Source organism: Agelaius phoeniceus, chromosome 9 (genome assembly GCF_051311805.1).
Source record: "Agelaius phoeniceus isolate bAgePho1 chromosome 9, bAgePho1.hap1, whole genome shotgun sequence".
In the NCBI taxonomy this organism is placed as follows: domain Eukaryota; kingdom Metazoa; phylum Chordata; class Aves; order Passeriformes; family Icteridae; genus Agelaius; species Agelaius phoeniceus.
The window spans coordinates 8,063,613-8,080,322 of record NC_135273.1 but is presented as its reverse complement, the minus strand read 5'-3'; the positions used below and the strand labels follow the sequence as shown (position 1 = coordinate 8,080,322).

Genomic DNA, 16,710 nt, shown 5'->3' with positions numbered 1-16,710 from the left:
CACAGAACTGCCTTTCCAGCTGTCTGTCAGAACCATGCAAGCTTTGGCATGTGATTCAGCAGAGCCTGGGCTCCACTCTGGTATCTGCATTCACTTCACAGGGAGTGTCCCAAAAACAACAGAGAAACAAGAGTTGCAAGGGCCAAAGAAGGGGAGTAATGCATGAGGTCAGACTCAGTACATCCACAGAAAACAACCAGAGAATATAAAACAAAAGTAGCCTGTAAGAAACAAAGCAACATGCAATTTATGGCAGTTTGTACCACAGAGACTGATGGATTGTTCTGACAGGGAAACATCTTGTGTGGGAATTAAGCAGGGAATATTTTTTTCTGTTAGTGACTAGAGCCTGCTCTTGTAGGAAACTGATCCTATTGCAACCAGTCTGATCTGATAATGCTTTAAAAAGTCTAAAGAATGGGGTTTTATCCTTGATTAACTGCAATGCTACTACCTACTAATGCAATCTACTACCTCTTACAGCAAGAGGTACAACAAACAACAGATGACAACCTAGGGAAAGGACAAATTTACTTCTAATATTTTTCTTCCCAGACACTCCACAATCATTCATATCAGTTATGAGCCTGTATTTGACTACATCCAGACATTTCTCAGGAATCCTTGTTTTGTAATTCTGGCCAAAGTGTCAATGTTACACTAAATTTAACATGGAAATAAGAAAGGACATCAGGGTAACCAGTGGATAGTTAATGCAGAGAAATAGTTGACTCTTTTTCAAAAAGGATAACTTTGAATAAATGTCAGACCACCAACATGTACTGTGCTACAAGCAGAGCCTTTTCTTTTTGGCACAAGTCCTCTTTTTTTCTATTTGTCAGTCTTCTAATTGCTGATATACATGATTTCCAATTACAGCTGCAAAACTATACAAGTACATTTTTGAATCCTTGCTGGCAGGAATATCCAGAGTATGCATGTTGGAGCCAAGACACAGTAGGGAATTTATTCCCTATCTTGTTTACTTCAGCTTCACTTAAAAATCAAGATTTCTATTTACCACAGAAAAACTATTCCCACATATTACTGTAGGGATAAACAGGAAAGAGCTGATGGACATAAAGCAGAAAGGGATATCTAACAACATTTGCTGCCATTTGATTTTCCATTGACTACAGCATCTCCATGATTTTGCCTCAACAGCAGTAGTTCAAGCATGATGGTGAGATAAATCTGCTTAAAGTTTCTTACTGACTCAGTTTTCTCTCTCTTCACTCCTAGGAAAAAAGTTTCCAGCCAAGATGCAACTGCTTTACAGAACTCTAAGCAACAGCAAATCCATCTTTATGCATAACAAATCTCTCTCTCCAAATCCTACATGTAAAAGTCAATTTCTTAATATTTTAACTTATACTTAAAGGATTTATAAGAGTTATTTCCTTGATCTCTGCAGACCACAAAAAATCCCAAACTAGTTTTACAGACAGTTTAAATGCCAGGGTATCTGTACTGCTGGTGTTGAAAAGATGCATCTCTTAATGTGTGCTATTTTCCCTCTTAAAAAGAAAAAGGCTTTTTATAAAAGTCACACATCCCAGATATCTATCCAAAGAGCTTTTAAACCTGTATGATCTTCTAATGTAGCATAAGCATATAATTAACATCTACCTCTCTTGTACTTCAGGTGGTCATTTCAAACATTTGATCACCCATAAAATATTCCCATTTCTTCATCTGTAAAACCACCTGCTCAATAAAAAACAGGTGTTTAATGCTGTGGACTTCAAAGTCCTGAGAGATTCCAAACATATCTTTTGGGTTAGTATTTGTTTTTCCTTAACTGTTTTTTCCCCTTGGGGAGAACACCCTGACAAAGCGGACAGGAGAGAGGGGTGGCTGAGTCCTCATGAAGTGAGTGCTGAGCACAGTACCAGGATGGAGCCTCCTACCAGCTACAGGTGACAGCTACAGACTTGCCCCAACAGGCTCTTCTCCACTTCTCAGATTTCAAACACGTTATTGCTGCATTCTTCCCAACAATTATTTTTTATGGGAGATAGGTATAAGTTCTACCCCAGTCTTCTAGAAGTCAGTTGTAAACTTCTCACTGATAGGAAGGCTTAAATCAGGAATTATAAATGAAACATCAGAATCCTGCAAAAAATATTTCACCACTTAATCCATTTTTGATTGTGATCTCAGTCCAGGAGAAACAAAAAATGACTGAAGGAATTTCACATTGCTGCAGAGGGCACAGCCACATTGCCCTGCACCACATCCCAGCTGCCAGTGGGGCTGGGACACTGCAGGAACCTCTGCTTCAGTCTGAACACTTTGTGCAGGGATCATGATTAGTTTTATATCTCTTGTGGGTGATTTTGGCAGGTAGGACCAGCACAATGCAAAGGTTTAAAAGATGGGCAGAAGAAGCAATGGGGGCCACAAAAGAAAAACATTATGTTTTCCCTAAAGGGGTCTGCTCCCAAAAAACAAGGTGTGTTCTGCAGTGCAATCAAGCAACTGAACTCTTAATACAGTTAGCTAACACAAATAATACACTCAGCCAGGTAAAGTGATCTTCTGCTAAAAGCAGAATGTGTTAGATATGAAAAAGCTACTTATTTTGTCTGTTCCATGTTACTGGAATAGCAGCAGTGGCTATTTGTCACAAAGGCTGTTGGTGGTGGCAAGAAACTTTGTGCTCATATAAATGCCTCTACTGAAATGTAATTTTAAAGAATTGTGATCAGTCTGCTAAAGTTTTTTAGTAATATTTAGTACAAGAAACACACCAGAGAATATTTAACTAAACCAACAAGGTAGATGCTAAAGATGCTTTGCCAGGATATATAGATCCTAATCAGCAACACTGTACTCACAAAAAACAATTTATAAAGATAAGCCATAATTTTATAAGCACCTGAGAGATTTCACAAATCCCTTTGTGGCAATAAGGAAGCTTTAATTGGTTATTTTTTCAAATTACTTGTTACAACCTGCTCTTATTATTCACCATCTTTACATCCTCTTAACATTCCTCCCCTTCCTATTGATGTTCAAATTGACTGAAGGATGGTTTCCAAACCACTGCTGGGAAGTTAATGCCTTGTGATTATGCTGCCATGGCAACTGAACTTCTGTTAGGGCTCTGTCAACTTCAGATACTTCTAAATCAAGTCCTTCCCAACTACAGATATCCCTCCTGCCAAATTCAATCTTTTGATGGGGGGGGACCACTAAAATCCTGTTAGAAAGATTTTTACATCAAGTAATTTATATAATTTTTCTGCAGGTATATTTATTCTAGATTTATTTATCTTGTGCCTGGTGTGGTGTTCTCAGTATTACAGCAGAGTATTTGTTTTTCATCAGGGAAGGGTAGTCTAAATTAAGTTAAATCTATGTAGCTACACAGCTACATAGGCAACCTGTTTGAATAATTTATCCATATTTTGAGTTACTATTACATTTTTCATTTCCCTGCTTTTATCCAAACAAATTCCACGTTAAGAAAAAATAAATCAGTGCTCCACATTAACTGATAAAACACATTTCTCAGCAAAAACACAGGGAAACTAGAAACAAATGCTAATCTTATTTCTATGCAAAAAAAAAATCTCCAAAGTGATTGAAAGAGCCAAGAAACTTTATCAAGAATTATTTAAGGTAGAGAATGGCATTGTTCCATACACAGCTATCAGCTGCAGTCAGAAACAGCTCAAGCTCTGTGCCATTCTCCTCTCTTCCTGTAAAACACGTGTAGCTGCCCTCTCCTTATCTAAACCTTTAAAACAAAATTCCTTCTGCTGCACAGGGACAAAAGTGCAAGCACCCATTCTGATCCCCCCGGCAAGCCCTGCAGCCCCATCCCAAAGCTGCCCCCAGCACGGCCATGGCCCTTCCCAGCTCAGCTCTGCTCTCACAGCCTGGGCTTTGTTTACCTTCTCAGAGAGGCTTTTCAGTCCAGCTCCATTCCCTCCTCACTCTGCTGGGGCTCAGGCAGGAGCAGAGCAGTGCCTGGTTCTGCTGAGCCTGGAGCTGCACCCAGCCCGGAGCTGCACTCCTCCTCCTCCTCCTCTCCTCCTCCTCCTCCTCCTGCTGCTGCTGCTGCACACACCCACCAAAGCCAGCACATCACATCCCTGCACATCAAACCCACCGGGCTGCAGCTCGGCCATCCCACTCTGGTGGAAAAGGAAAAGGGGAAAAAGGAAAAGGAAAAGAAAAAAAGGAAAAGGAAAAAAAGGCAAAGGAAACGGAAAAAGAAAAGGAAAAGGAAAAAAAGGAAAAGGACAGCGGGCCAGGCAGGGGCAGGACCCTTCCTCACCACTCCTGTGTGTCACTGTTTGGTGGCCACACAATTCACATTCTTCCCTTGGGGAGAGGCATCTTCTGACTATGAACTCGGCGCTCTCCTCCCCTGGAAGTTATTAAATATTACTTCCACAGCTTCTGAAGAATTTATACAGAATTTATGCAGCCTCCTGGGTGTTGTTCTAGTTCTGTTACAAACACAGAGTTTCACTGAGATTGTATTCCAGCCCCATTCAGGCTGATGCAGCCCGAGTGCTGGGGCCACTTCCCACTGGCACCTGTATGCCTTGGTCCTGTTTGCACATTTTGGAGCGAGACCATGCTGCAGGCACACTCCAGGAACACTGGATGAGTTTTCAGTCTGACCCTGTCTGATCTCTCCCAGGTATTTTCCACAATCAAAAAGATCCTGTGCTCTGCTGTACACACCTGACTAAGAGAGCAAATGAGCACAGCATGTGCTTCTGCTTTTGCCAGCATTTACCTGGGATGTTCAAGCAACGCTCACGTTTTCTCCTTTATTCTGAAGGCAGTAAAATTAAACACAAACAAAGCAAATCACCGAACTAACAAATCACACACTGAACTCTGCTGTTGCCTCTCATATGCTCTGTGGCCTTTTCCCCTGGATTATTTTGGTGTCTGTAGATGACAGCAGTGACTGGTTGAGAGCAAAGTCTCTCCCACGCCTGTAAGACACCTAAAGCAGAAGATATCTAATGCTATAAAAGCAGAATGGTAGTACATTCTTCAGATATATTATTTTTCCACAGCTTTAATATACCACCAAACCTGTTTGGATCCATCCTATCATCAGTCTCTGTTTGGTTCATCAATTGCTTCATTTATAAAAGTGTTTGAACTTTTACTTCACATCAACCTGTATTATCAGTACAGGTTGCATCATTAAAATCCAGTAAATTAAATATTTTATGATACTTGTTTACCTTTTATTTGTTATTTCTGTGTAACTCCACAAATTGATGTTATGCATTATTGTTATGAAAACTGCCTTGCTAAATACTTTATTTGGCAGAAGAACATATGCTACTTTTTCATTTAACATTTCTGAATAGAATTGAAATAAATCCCAGTTTATGAGATTCTCTACATGGCTCCTCAATCTAGAAAGTGTTTTAAGAACACAGGACTGTACTGAAGTACCTGACAAACTTTGGATCTCTGCAGAGAAGGGTGATGTTTTCACATGAGCTATGAGCCCAAGTCTCCCCAGAATAGATGACTTAAACATGCACTCTGCTGAGTGTCTCTGAAAGTCAATCAGCTGAAGCATCTGAATGCTAAAACTCACATGAGCAGAGCTGCTGACATGGGTGAGTGTTTGCAGGAGGCAACACTCCAACAGCATAGACAGGCATTGTTCAAATGCCATTTACAGTTTGTATGGGAACCAGCAAGGTTGTTCTGTGACTGTATTTATCTGTTTATTTATTTAGTATTTAGAACAGACTCATTCACGTCTAAAGATTCAGTGGAAACTTCTATGAATCCCTCACAGCACAGGTTTCTAAATCTAGCTCTGAAAACAACCTCTGAAGAAACTTACAGGCTCTTCTGGGTCACATTCTTTGCCTCTTAAATACAGATACAATTTTCTTAGACAAATGTAGCAGCTTTCACTGTTTGTTTGGTTTCCCCCCTGCATAATTATTATTTCCTTCCAACTTCAGAAGTCAGGTGTATCAGAATTGACACCTTTCAGAATTAGTTACAGCATAGATGAGATACCTTAAAATTCTGGCAATTTAAGTAACAGTATTTACAAGTACTAAACTTTATTCATGTTAAGTACCACATCTTAAATGACTACTCTTCTTTAAAATCAGCAGCAGCTCAGCATAAATTACAGTATCACAAACATATTTAGAAATTGATCTGACCTTGCAGTGTGAAATCAAGGGAACCTTCTGGTGGCCTGGACTCTTTTCAGGTCCATCTGTGAAAATGGCACAGTGCCACTGCTTACAAGGTGGGGTGCAAGATTCAACAGTGCACAGGAAGCAAACCCAGGGCAGGCAGCAGCCCCTGGAGCAGGAACTAGAGCTATGCACAGCCAGGAGAAATCACACAATAGCTTTTTTTTTTTTTTTTTTTTTTTTGCCAATTAATATTAAGCAAAAAGCATTATAAAAATAAATGTGTGGAGTAGCAAGATGGTTAAGGCACTTGAGAGCAGATATGTACATCTCTAGATCATGAGATCAAATCCTGCTCATATCAGTTACAGCTGGAAAAGGTGAAAATTGTAAAAACTCAGTCTTATCCTCGGTCTTTTCATACAATTTCACGCAAAATATTCACCTTTTTCTGCCCCCATCTCTTCTTTTGCAGAGCTAAGAGAATACTGCTCACAAGTGTTGTAAGACATTTTAGATAAGCAAAGATGGAATACATGGATGATCCACCATTCTCTGAAGTCAGCTGGAAGCTTCTCAATGATTTAACATTTAATATTTTGAATTAAGCCCTGAAGTAGCAGTTATGCTGTGTATGAGAAACACATTAGACAAAAATCATTTAGGTTGACATCTTTCAAGTGGCTAAATACATGGTCAAGTTTACTCAGATTTGTGGAGTTGCACAGAAATTTTCAGGTTTAGGATTAGACAGGCATCTTTCAAGAGGCAAACCCTGAAGCTCTGAAAAGCATTGCTCAGTGGGAAGTCTGTGCAGAACTCCTCACTCTCCCTATGCTGTTACTGCCTGCAAAAATGGTTTTTACCAGAGTTAATGGGAAAAGAGTAATTTTTGATAACTAAAGATTCCTTTCTGCTTGAGGAATCCAAGGAAGAGCACTGATCTCTGTTGCCTTGACAACATTTCCTGAAACACTGAAGCATTAAAGTATTCATTATGCTCAAGAAAGTTGCAATATCTATTTCATATTGGACATTTACCACATTTATTGTGTTGGCATGCACTCATCTATCATCTGTGAGTATTTGGCACAGAAAGCAATGTGCCAAATAATACATCACAAATATCTGAGCTGACTTTAATGCACATGGTATTTTTCCTGCATATTTCCATGGCTACTGAAAGTTGTTACACCTATGACCTAGAAAAGAAAGAGCATTCTTCCATGATTTGAGGATATTAGCAAAATAAGTCCTGTCTTTCTCCTAATGCATTTCCTAACTGAGCAAAGGGATCATCTCTACAGAGTGGCTGGAGGGAGCCTGGCCTTGAATCTCAGTCTGAGCCCAAACCTTGGCTTTTCTGATGGGTGCTGTTGAGGGGCACAGCAGAGCTGCTGCTGAGATGAAGGAGTGGCTGTCTGTCTTGCTGGCTGTTCACTGCAGGAGACTGAAAAATTGACTTTCTCAGAGGTGCTAAAGCCTCTAAAGGTGCTAAAGAGGGACAAAACAAGGAGGAGTTGCAAGTCTGAAATGCTGCAAAGAATCTCAACTCCTCAAAATGAATAAATAAGTGAAATAGGTTTTTACAGGTAAAATAGAAAGCACCAGCCTCTGTGAACCCAAACCTAACTTTCATGCTTTCATCTCCCTTCAGTATTTCTACAGACTGCCCTGGATGGAATAAGCAGAAAATAAAGCAGCACCAAAAGGGCTTGCTGCTAATCATTTCTGATCCATTAGAGGAAAGTTTTTGTGCAAAATGTACCATATAATTCCCTTCAACCACTTCTAATAATTTCTTTGGATGAAGATGATGAGATAGCAGATTCTGCTTCTGACATAATGAATTCTTTTATTGACAAATGAAATACACTGATCACTATGTTTACTACAGGACATTTGCTACAATCATTTTTATTAACAAATGCAAAATATGAAGTGTTTTGGGGTTTTTTTCTGACTGCATGTTAGTAGGCATAATTTGGGCTGGGCAGACATAACCTCTACCTAGACAATTCCTGTAAGGGTGCTACTTCACACCAAAATTATGGTTTCCTTCTCAAGGGGGAAACAGCAGAACAAGAGACAACCCATATGATATAAATCATCAAAAACACCCACATTTCCCAAAGAAAACAAAGAGAGAAGACAGTAATCCTCCTCTGAGAATCTCAAGCTTCATCTAAATTAAAACTTCAAGTGAACTGAAAGGTTGTGGGTGATTTCAAGTAGAGGATAAGGAGATTGTTAATTGTCCTGCCTCAAACAGGCCTGCAGCCCTCTGTGAGCTGTGACTTCCTGTGCTGTGAATTATCTCCCGTGGCTGCTTCCGATCTCATCTCCATCATTAGCAGAGGATTTGTGTCATGCCCTGACCCCATCCTTTACATGACCTCTCCTGCCCAAGGGGACACACACACGTTGCTGACACATGATTTTCCCATGCTAGCTTTTGACTTATGAGTTCCTTGAGCCATCTTTCGAGGCAGTATTTAGTGCTGCCCCTTTGGAACTGTGCGTGTCTGACGGGGAGGAGCCACCAAGCAAGCCCACAGTTGTGATAACTGCTCTGACTGTTCAACAGTAGCTGCTCACCTGCATCTTCCAAACTTAAAAAGACACAGAGTGTCTGAATATCTGTCCTGAATGTGCATTCCCAGATGATACTTGGAGAACTTTAATCATGGATTATCCAAGCTGCTAATACACACGGCAATTCAGTAAAGCCAGTGTCTGAATGGCCTCCCTGCCTACACAATGTTAATTTTTTTGGTGAAAATTTCTAATGACTTGGCCAGCCTACACCTTACAGACAACAATCAGAGCAACAAAAGTTCTACAGGCCATCAGGGAGTTTGGTCTCAGTTATGTGCTAAGAACCACTGCTGCCCTCTGCTGCAGTATTTTGGGTTGTGTCTCTGATAACCAGTGAGAGCCGCAAATATTCAAGTAAAATTTCTAGACTGAACCAGAACTTAGCATGCTTGATGTTTCCATTACTGACAATATCATTCAAAAGGTGTGTTTCTAATTCATCTGATTCATCTGTTTCTAAGTCTGATGCTGCAAGGGCCAGGTTAAATAGAAAAAACTTTATCCTTTCTATTAGATTTTGACTCTGAGAAGAGGGACACTCTTGCAAAAGTTTGGACATGCTCCCTTTCTGCAGCAAATGCTGTCTCATCTTCTGATAATAAATAGCCATAGAAGAATAAGAACTATGAAGTGAGAAACTCACCTTGGGGCCAAAATGAGCACCCAGGTTCTGGGATACAGAATATTAACTTAAATTATGAATGTTATGAATGTTATGTTAGCTTAAATTATGAATGAATGTTAGCTTAAATTATGATGGACAGCCAAGTTCCAGGTGAATTGAACTAATCTTTCCTCAGTCTCAGTTTATGCAGTTCTGATGGGATACAGCTCATGATCCCTTAAAGAGTTAGGTTTCTTCCTCGTTGATGCTAGGAAGAGTAACATGAGTACAACCTTGCTATAGTCACAGCTACTTCACAAAACGCTCCATACAGAAACAGTTTATTTCTTCCCAGCCCTCCACAGACTCCAATAACCCTCTCATTTGTCATTTTCATCTGAATAGGTTGCATTGCTTATAGGTGAGAGCAACTGTCATGTACACCTAAAACAATTTTAGAATTATTTTATGTTTTCCAATCTCACAAATCCAATTACTTCTCTCCTGCAGAGCCTCCTGCACAGCATTGCAACTGCAGTGTCTCCAATGCACAATAGTAAATTTCAAAAACTCATCAGTAGACAGGAATAGATAAGCAGATGGTGGCAGGCCAGAAGAAGAAAGCCAGAGACACAGCCTTCCTACTCAGGGGAAAAGCCAGGCTGCTCTCAGTAATTATCTGTGCAGGTCTCCAAAGGAATCAGACCCACATTTCAAAGCAGGCAGGCTGAGAGTGTGGCTAATGAAAGAACTGTGCATCCTTCCAAATGCTCAGGGTGTCCACAGGAGCTCTGAGTCCCTCATGGTTCATATTCTGGATGCTGAGCCACAGAAACCTCCACAACTAAACCACAATACCATCTTATGTCAAGCCTGAAACTTCTTACAACAGTCTTACATGTGTAATGGATGGGACACAAAGAAGGGCACCTGCAACTTGTCACTTGCAACTTCCAGCTGCTTTTATTTTTGTGACATTTTCAGGTATATTTTCAGTTATTTGCTCAAAAACATACACTCCAGCTCCTGATCTGAGCCCAAGGCTTAGGTTCTTTCCACTGAGCAGTTTCCTACAGGGACAAGAGTTAAGTTTTGTTTCTCAAATCTCAATGACAAGGAAGATCCTCTGTGTTTTGGCCCCTTAAACAATTCAGTGATGGCACAGAGGAATCCAAGCATAGTTCAAGGATTCCAGCTCAAAGGGGACTTGCCAGAGCCATGACAGATGGAGGGTGGTGCTGACATCTCTAAAAAGACTTGACTGGTTTCAGTGAGAACCTTGAGGACTCCAAATAAGAGTCAGCAAAGGAGATTATTCAGATGGTTTCTGCCTTCTCATTTCTGAACACATAATTTACCTCTCCAGCACATTTCTCCCTCTCACCTTCTCAGCATCATTCAGATTGTGTGTAAATCTCATGTGGTAAGTTCTGACAAACTTATAGTTGCCAAAAGTGATTCCAGTACTTAAATTATTTCTGTAAATATATTAAATCTGACAGAATAAGCAGTGCAATGTGCTTTGCAGATCACTATGAAGAGAGAAAAACAGAAACCACAGATCCATAGAAACTAATGCAATTAATTCTATATCACACACTTTTCCAGATGACTGCAAAACTAAAGCACTGAAAAGAATTCTGAAAATCAGCAACTTTGTTCTAGAATCAGCAGGAAGCCTTTCTATGAGAATTTTTGTATTCTCTGCAGTTTGGTGAGGACATAATGGGTGGCTCAATTCTTCATAAACTCCAGTTCACAGAACACCTACCTCTAGGACTTTCCCAGTAATGAACTGGTGACATGCTTCACACTTGACTCCAAAAAGAACTTGGTAGTCCTTTTCACAGTAAGGAGCACCATCTCTGAAAAAGAAAATTCACAAATTACAAACCACTTCTTATTAAACAGGTTACAGCATGACTTACTCTCTTCATTTGTCTTCAGCTTGGAACTCCTATACACAGACCCAGGTAAATGGGGAGAGTTCAAGGGAAACACTTTGTAGCACAAGAAACAAAAATAACATTCTCACTAATGCCTCTTAGAATTATTCCTTAAATTCCCATCCAGAGAAGGCATCCAGGACAAACTACTGAAGTAATCCTCCTTCTTCAGAGCAGACTCTCTACACCTACAGTGGTGCAGCTCCAGGGAATCCCTGTAGCTGTCTCTGGGGTTGAGAGGAAATCACAGTCTAGCACAAGCAGACAGTTTTTGTTCACTTCAGAAAAAAAAAAAAACAGCCTTTGGTAGGCTGCAAGGCCATAAGCAGTTACTTTTAAGTGTAAGGTAATGTAGTATTCTGTGTGAACAAGGAACATACAGTAAAAGTGGAAACACTAGAAATGCCTAAGAGCATTTCTCAGGCACCAGATTGTTTTTGAGAAGTTACAGAAATTACTTATAAATAAAATATACACCCAAATAACAGGTTTGTGAAACGTACATTGTTTCATTATTTTTTCTCTTTGCTATATGCTTGAAGGGGGAAAAATAATCTGTATCTTCATTTCTGCTCTTTTTATCATTTCCCTATTCTCTTCCTCTACACCTTCTTCAACTCAAAACCCTCTTCATTGGTTTCTTATATGGAGATGAGAAATACAATGTCAGGTCAATCACACCATCACATTTACTCTATTATGTAGAAAAGGTAAGAAATGGACAAATTAGTATTTTTTTTTTCCTCAAAATCACATGCTGGGAAGCAAAATGACACAATGCTTTATCTGGCTACTACAGAAAACATGTGCAACAATCCACCTAATTCTCTCTGGGAATGTGGAATGATACCTCTTTCAGACTGGTATTAAATATAAACTGGCATCATTAAATATGAGCTTTCAGTTGCACTTTGCAGTTCACTTTCCCAGCTCAGCTCTCTCTGGGAACAAACACTTTGGTGTCTATGCAAAGGTGGTCAAAGCAGGACTTCCAGATGTGAATTTTGCTGCAAGGTTTTCTCTGCTAGCAGCTAAAAGTGTGCCAGGAGTTCAGCAGAGAAGCAGACAGAGGTTACTCACTTGCTGATGTATTCCCCAGTCAGGACCTTCCCACAGGCCTTGCACTTAAAGCACCCCAGGTGCCACTGCTTGTCCAGGGCTAGCAATGCTTGTCCATTTTTGATGTCTCTTCCACAGCCAGCACAATCTGCAAACAAGCAAACAGAGGCATTTGTTGTCAGCTGCTTGGTTCATTAACCTTAATTAACTGCCTGCCTGTCACAGCATTGGTAGCCAAAGGGATGCACTGCACAGCAGTGCAAAGGCACATCTGCCTTTCCTTAAACCCTCCCCAGGTCCTGCACAAAGACTCAATCTTTCTCCTTACAGACATTCTCAGTAGAAGAGGGAAAGTAATTCTGTTTTTCATGCTGTTTATGACTCAAAGACCACCTGGAAAGCTCTGTACAAACTCCAGATTCTGTCAGGAACAAGCTACCAAAAAGTCCTCACTGCAGAAAGTTCCTGTCTTCTACAGCAGGGCCAGCACTGTTCCTGTCCCCGTTGGGTGGCAGCAGAGCCCCGCGTGTGGCACAGGGAGCAGGGACAGTGGCGCACCTTGCTGAAGGACAGCCCGGGTACACACCTGCCTGGACAGCCCTGGCACACACCTGCCTGCAGGCACAGCCCTGGCACACACCTGCCTGCAGGCACAGCCCTGGCACACACCCTCCTGCAGGCACAGCCCTGGCACACACCTGCCTGCAGGCACAGCCCTGGCACACACCTGCCTGGACAGCCCTGGGACACACCTGCCTGCAGGGACAGCCCTGGCACACACCTGCCTGCAGGCACAGCCCTGGCACACACCTGCCTGCAGAGACAGCCCTGGCACACACCTGCCTGCAGGGACAGCCCTGGCACACACCTGCCTGGACAGCCCTGGCACACACCTGCCTGCAGGGACAGCCCTGGCACACACCTGCCTGCAGGGACAGCCCTGGCACACACCCTCCTGCAGGCACAGCCCTGGCACACACCTGCCTGCAGGCACAGCCCTGGCACACACCTGCCTGGACAGCCCTGGCACACACCTGCCTGGACAGCCCTGGCACACACCTGCCTGCAGGGACAGCCCTGGCACACACCTGCCTGCAGGGACAGCCCTGGCACACACCTGCCTGGACAGCCCTGGCACACACCTGCCTGCAGGGACAGCCCTGGCACACACCTGCCTGCAGGGACAGCCCTGGCACACACCTGCCTGGACAGCCCTGGCACACACCTGCCTGGACAGCCCTGGCACACACCTGCCTGCAGGGACAGCCCTGGCACACACCTGCCTGGACAGCCCTGGCACACACCTGCCTGCAGGGACAGCCCTGGCACACACCTGCCTGCAGGGACAGCCCTGGCACACACCTGCCTGGACAGCCCTGGCACACACCCTCCTGCAGGCACAGCCCTGGCACACACCTGCCTGCAGGCACAGCCCTGGCACACACCTGCCTGCAGGGCCAGCCCTGGGACACACCTGCCTGCAGGCACAGCCCTGGCACACACCTGCCTGGACAGCCCTGGCACACACCTGCCTGCAGGCACAGCCCTGGCACACACCTGCCTGCAGGCACAGCCCTGGCACACACCTGCCTGCAGAGACAGCCCTGGCACACACCTGCCTGCAGGCACAGCCCTGGCACACACCTGCCTGCAGGGCCAGCCCTGGCACACACCCTGGCACACACCTGCCTGCAGGGACAGCCCTGGCACACACCTGCCTGCAGGGCCAGCCCAGGGCAGGGCTGGCAGCCCTGTCACTGCAGGGAGGGTGTGTTGCTGTCCGCCCACAGCTATGGGAAACTGAAGCTCTCCTGGTCTCTAATTGGCAAAAGGACTCTGGCTCAGGAGTTTTGGAACTTTCCTGGCGGTCACTTTTCAGTGCAATCAGTCCTGGAGGACCCTGATGGCGAAAGGGAAGCAGAAGCCAGGAGCACTCTGTCCCAGGGGGTGCCACAATGGCTCATGTTACATCAGAGCTCTCTAGCTCAGCCCCAAGCTTCCATTCCTCTCCCTTCAAACATAAAATACTCAAAAAGATTTCCTGTTAAGGGGCAGCCCAGCACATGGTAGGATCTGAAGAGACTGATGTGGCAGGCAGCACTGAACTGCAAGGGTTGTGCTGCTGTGCCCAGCCTCAGGGGACAGAAGGACTGGGGCAGGGGAGGGCCTGGAAGCCCAGTGAAGTGGAAAGGGAATGCCCATCAGCTGAGCCACTCATGGAAGCCACAGAGACAGCCTGGAACAAAAGATTTCCCAGGTGTTACTATCCCCAGACTTGGTGCTCCATGGGTGAATGCCTGAAACAAGAACAAATCCCAGGAAATAGAGACAAACAGAAGTGAGCAATGTGAGCTGTAAAGCCCAGGCAGCAGGGATACATCACCCTGGCTCCAACACTCAAGCTGACTGAGCAGGCAGAGCCCAAAAACCTTCATCTCCTGATGGGTTTAAGCCCAGGCAACACCATGCCTTGCTGAAGGGCAAGTCCAAGTTAATTATCACAATGATAATGAGAGCAGAGTCAGTCCTTCTGACTAAAGGGCAGGACTTTGGATAACGGGCCAAAAGAACCCCAAATATATGCTGCACATTCCTGCAATCCAGGACTCCACCACTGCATGTCCCTCTTCCTATCAGCATTCTTCTTCTTCTTCTTCTCAAATCCCCTGAAAAAGGAGGGGAGGGGCACTAAGCACAGTGGTACCTTATGACAAAATGTGAGTTACACACTTTTGACACGACTTGGACTTGAAAAGCAGCCCTGAGATGTCCTCATACCAGGACTTTGCTCTAGAGGACATATGTTACAAGCTGGAATGATGAAATGACAAGGAGTGACACCATGTAATGCATCCCTCTGCTCTGCCATGACAGCTGAAGGCTCCATGCCAGGCTGGGGTGACAGCAAAGGCTGGCACAGGTCACCGAGGCAGGGAGGCTCTGCAATTTCCAGCACAGGCAGAGGAAGGCACAAACACGTGTCAGAGAGGCTTTGGCACGCTGATCTCACCTTGCTTTGGGGAGGAGACTGCATCACCCCTTGAGGACCCTTCCAGCCCTCATTTCCTTCAGCTGAATCTGAAACCATGCAACCTGGCTTGGACTGTGAGAGCAAATGGGGTCCTGTCCTCAGTCCCAGTGGTGCTGAGCTCAGTTTGAACACAGCACCCATTTCTCAGCCCCCAGCACTCCTGGCTTCCTCCAGAGCCAGCCAGGGGCCTGGCACACTGGGATGCATTCCCTGAGATATTTTCCCTCAAAATATCTGCTGTGTTTTCCATGCTGTTTTCATTTTTGTCTGGGAAACTTTTTTCATGAAATTGAATTTTCTCAGAAATTGAATCAATAAAGAGATTTTTAAAACACTTAATTTCCAAGGCAGTGGGAAGAGAGAAACTGCCTTCCACAAAAGGTCTACCTAACCCAGCATCTTTATTGATGCCAAAACCAGATACCTGGGGAAAGCAGGGATCCATGAAGTACCTCTGACTGTTTAATTGCTTCTTTGTAAGCCAAATCACAGTAAGCCTGAGCACCAGACTTAGTATTGTGCTCATGTTTAATACAGGGGTTGGCAACATCCTTTTATTATTCTATAACACCAGTGACATCTACACTCGTTCTGGGTTCCTTGAAGTGTTTTGCAAAAGGAAATGATCATTTCCATGCTGCTAATACAACAGACACACTGAATGTCTAGAAGCAAAGTAAACTAATAGCCCAATACTGTTGTATTAGTCTGAGATGGCTTTTAAATAAATCTGATTTTAATTCTGACAAAACTGTTGGTATATACATGAAAAGCTTGCAATTATCATTATCTCCTAAAATAGAAAGTGAATAGGGCTGGGCTGGGCTAAGAAAAGACCATTTGTTAATCCAAATTCTACAAATAAAAGCCATTATGATCTCAGGCCTGCATGAGGCACATTTAAGCCCTTGGCTGAATGTCACCAGGGTATGCAGGCAGGATCTCAGTATCACATTAAGCACAATCTGTATCTGTCTAACCTATAACTAGCACATGCTGCAAATAAAAGGGCTGTGAGGTAAGAACAGAGGTCCACAACCATATGCCAGAGCAGACTGAGAAACCTGACAATCCTTCCTGAATTTGTGTACAATGGTTCCCCCCATGGTGCTCTCTGGCTTCACACCTGGCTCCAACAGACTGCACCCCTCGAATCTGAGCTTTCTTGCATTTTCTTTTTGCCACATCACCTGGATCCTTCCTTACTGCCATTCCTTGCACATGGCACATTCAGCAGTGCCAAGATAACAGAGGAGGAGGCGGACAGTGCAGCGTGCTGGTGAAAATGCAGAGAGAGCAGTACAGCTCCCATATGCACTT

The 16,710-nt window shown here is 43.6% G+C and overlaps 1 protein-coding gene across 7 annotated transcripts in view; it reads right to left on the bottom strand.

Annotated features, from left to right (window-relative positions):
* Positions 1-16,710, bottom strand: part of ABLIM1 (actin binding LIM protein 1) — a 190,751-nt gene that overhangs the window by 60,203 nt on the left and 113,838 nt on the right. For all 7 annotated transcript variants that reach the window (XM_077182837.1, XM_077182840.1, XM_077182839.1 and 4 more), the window contains exons 5-6: positions 12,381-12,507; positions 11,126-11,219 (exon numbers count right to left, since the gene is read on the bottom strand). In XM_077182837.1, coding sequence (XP_077038952.1) covers positions 11,126-11,219; positions 12,381-12,507 — 221 coding nt within the window. The remainder of the gene's footprint in view (positions 1-11,125; positions 11,220-12,380; positions 12,508-16,710) is intronic.